At 40.1% G+C, this 2,437-nt stretch overlaps 1 protein-coding gene across 1 annotated transcript; it reads left to right on the top strand.

The window, feature by feature from the left end:
- Positions 1-206: 206 nt before the first annotated feature.
- On the top strand, positions 207-1,466 carry EMWEY_00051520 (ulp1 protease family, C-terminal catalytic domain-containing protein, putative; the record flags this gene model as incomplete). The annotated part of the gene is made up of 4 exons (XM_013479711.1): positions 207-533; positions 676-888; positions 1,059-1,148; positions 1,389-1,466. The coding sequence occupies 4 exons, from the start codon at positions 207-209 to the stop codon at positions 1,464-1,466; spliced, it is 708 nt and encodes a 235-aa protein (XP_013335165.1).
- Between the last annotated feature and the right edge of the window lie 971 nt (positions 1,467-2,437).

The raw sequence follows: 2,437 nt of genomic DNA, 5'->3' as shown, positions 1-2,437 counted from the left end.
TTCCTCCTTCTTCTCCTTCCTTTTCTTCTTCCTTTTCTTCTTCTTCCTGTTTATTGAGTATTCATCCAATGCGTTCATTAGATTCTTGTCGTCGCTCTTCTGCCTTTTCTTTAGATGCAGCAATAAATAATTATACTACAGCAGCAGCAGCAGCAGACACAGATGCAGCAGCAGCAGCAGCAGCAGCAGCAGAAAATTCAACGCAAATGGGCCGTCGGTCTGCATTGTCGAGGCCTTCTATACACCGCAGCGACCAGCATGCAGATGCAACTGCTGCAGCAGCAACTGCAGCAGATACTGTAGCACCGCACACAGCAGCAACAGATGCAGCAGCAACTGCAGCAGCAGCAGATGCAGCAGCAGCAGCAGGATATGATGATAGCAAAGCCGGATGGTTTGTGGGGAGCAGACGGGTTCATTCAGAGCCTCCATGGTGTACAGACACCTCGCAGCAGCAACTGCAGCAGCAGCAACTGCAGCAGCAGCAGCACGACAGCCTCGAGACATACAGAAGCCTTCTGCGACGAGAAGGGGTTAGTAATAGCTGCTGCTATAGCAGCAACAACAACAGCAACACAAGCAGCAGCAGCAGCTGCTGCTGCAGCTGCGCCTATTGACGTGTCGCTTAGCCTTGCTTTTTTATTGTTTATGTTTTGCTGTTTGTTGCTGCTGCAGTCAGTGAAGGGCGTGGAGTACTTACCGCCTCCTCCTCCTCTGCCTTCTGCTGCTGCTGCAGCAGTAGCAGCAACAGCAGCAACAGAAGAAGATGCTCCTCTGTCTCCTCGTACACGGATTGGAGGATGTACAGATGAATCAGCATCTTTGCTGCTGCTGCAGCAGCAAAAGGAGGCCATGGAGCGCATGCTTAAGGCCCACAAACAGCACGAGGTACGCCCTAGGGTTTAGGGTTTAGGGTTTAGGGTTTAGTGTTAAAGGACTAGGAAATATTTCTTATGGGCGGTGGATCGTTCGTGGCGGCAAAATTAGGGTTTAGGGTTTAGGGTTTCAGTGTTTAGGGTCTAGGGTCTAGGGTTTAGGGTTTAGGGTTTATTTTGCAGAACACGGTGTTATCATTATTGAGGAGTTTAGAGTTATCACGAGAGGAGAAAGAAAGAAGAAAAGAAGCACTCGCTAAACGTCTTGTTGTGGTTCGTCAAACCCTAAACCCTAAACCCTAAACCCTAGATGCACTCTTTCTCTCTTCCTTAGCTACTACAAACCCTGCTGCTCTCTTGATTGCCAATGCGTAAACCCTAAACCCTTTCCCCTACAGCAGCTTATATATATAGACCCTAAGCCCCCCTCTACTAAACAACAGCCAACGTACACTCCACAACTAGGGTTTAGGGTTTAGGGTTTAGGGTTTAGGGTTTAGGGTTTTGTTGCAGCCTCGGCCTCCTCCTCCTCCTTTAGTGCCAATGCGCTTCGGCAGGAAATCCTTTACTCGTTGTTCTTCAGGTATTTAATTAATTAATTAATTTGTTTATTTATTTGTTTATTTATTATTATTATAATATAATTAACTAGATAATTTATTTATTTATCTATTTATTTATTTATTTATTTTTCTGTTTATTATTCAGCAGAGGAGATAAAAGCGGCAAAAGTTCTTCTTTCTTCATCAAAGAAGAATCGTCTATTAATTGATAAATTTAATATACCTATTACAGTGTATGTACACCTCATTTATTTATTTATTTATTTTATTTATTTATTTATTTTATTGTATTCTTTTATTCCTTTTATTCTTTTCTTTCTTTCCTTCCTTCTGCTCATTTACTCTTTTTATTTCTTTTTCTACCCCTTTTCTCCTTTCTTTCTCTGTTTTCTTCCTCCCTTATCTGTGCCCTTATCTATATATATCTGTCTCCATACCTATTTATCTATCTATCTGTCCATCTATCTGTCTCCTTATTTATCTATTTATTTATTATATATAAATTAATTATTTATATATAAACCCTAAACCCTAAACCCTAATATTCCTGTCTTTGTTTATAACAGGGAAACCCTCAGTTGCCTTGAAGGATCCAATTGGCTAAATGATGAAGTTATTAACTTCTACCTCAATATGCTGCAGGTGCTGCTGCTGCTGCTGTTGCTGCTGCTGCTGCTGCTGTTGCTGCTGCTGCTGTTGCTGCTGCTGCTGCTGCTGTTGCTGCTGCTGTTGCTTCAGCAGAAATACTCCTGTTAATTCGTATTAAAGAGCTTATGTATACATATATATATTATTTGATGTAGTTTATTATATTTATGCATTATATTTTTATTTATTTATTTATTTATTTGCTTATTTATTTATTTTTCTTCTTTTCTTTCTTTTGTATTTCTTACAGGAGCGCAATACAAAACAAAGAGAAAATGGAGAAGAGTGAGTACCATCTATTCTTTCTTTTCTCTTTTTTTCTTTTTTTTTTATATTTATTATTTTATTTTA

The sequence above is a fragment of the Eimeria maxima genome, genomic scaffold, assembly GCF_000499605.1.
Source record: "Eimeria maxima Weybridge genomic scaffold, Emw_scaff1326, whole genome shotgun sequence".
In the NCBI taxonomy this organism is placed as follows: Eukaryota; Apicomplexa; class Conoidasida; order Eucoccidiorida; family Eimeriidae; genus Eimeria; species Eimeria maxima.
The sequence above is the reverse complement of the archived record's forward strand: the minus strand, read 5'-3'. Positions and strand labels throughout refer to the sequence as shown.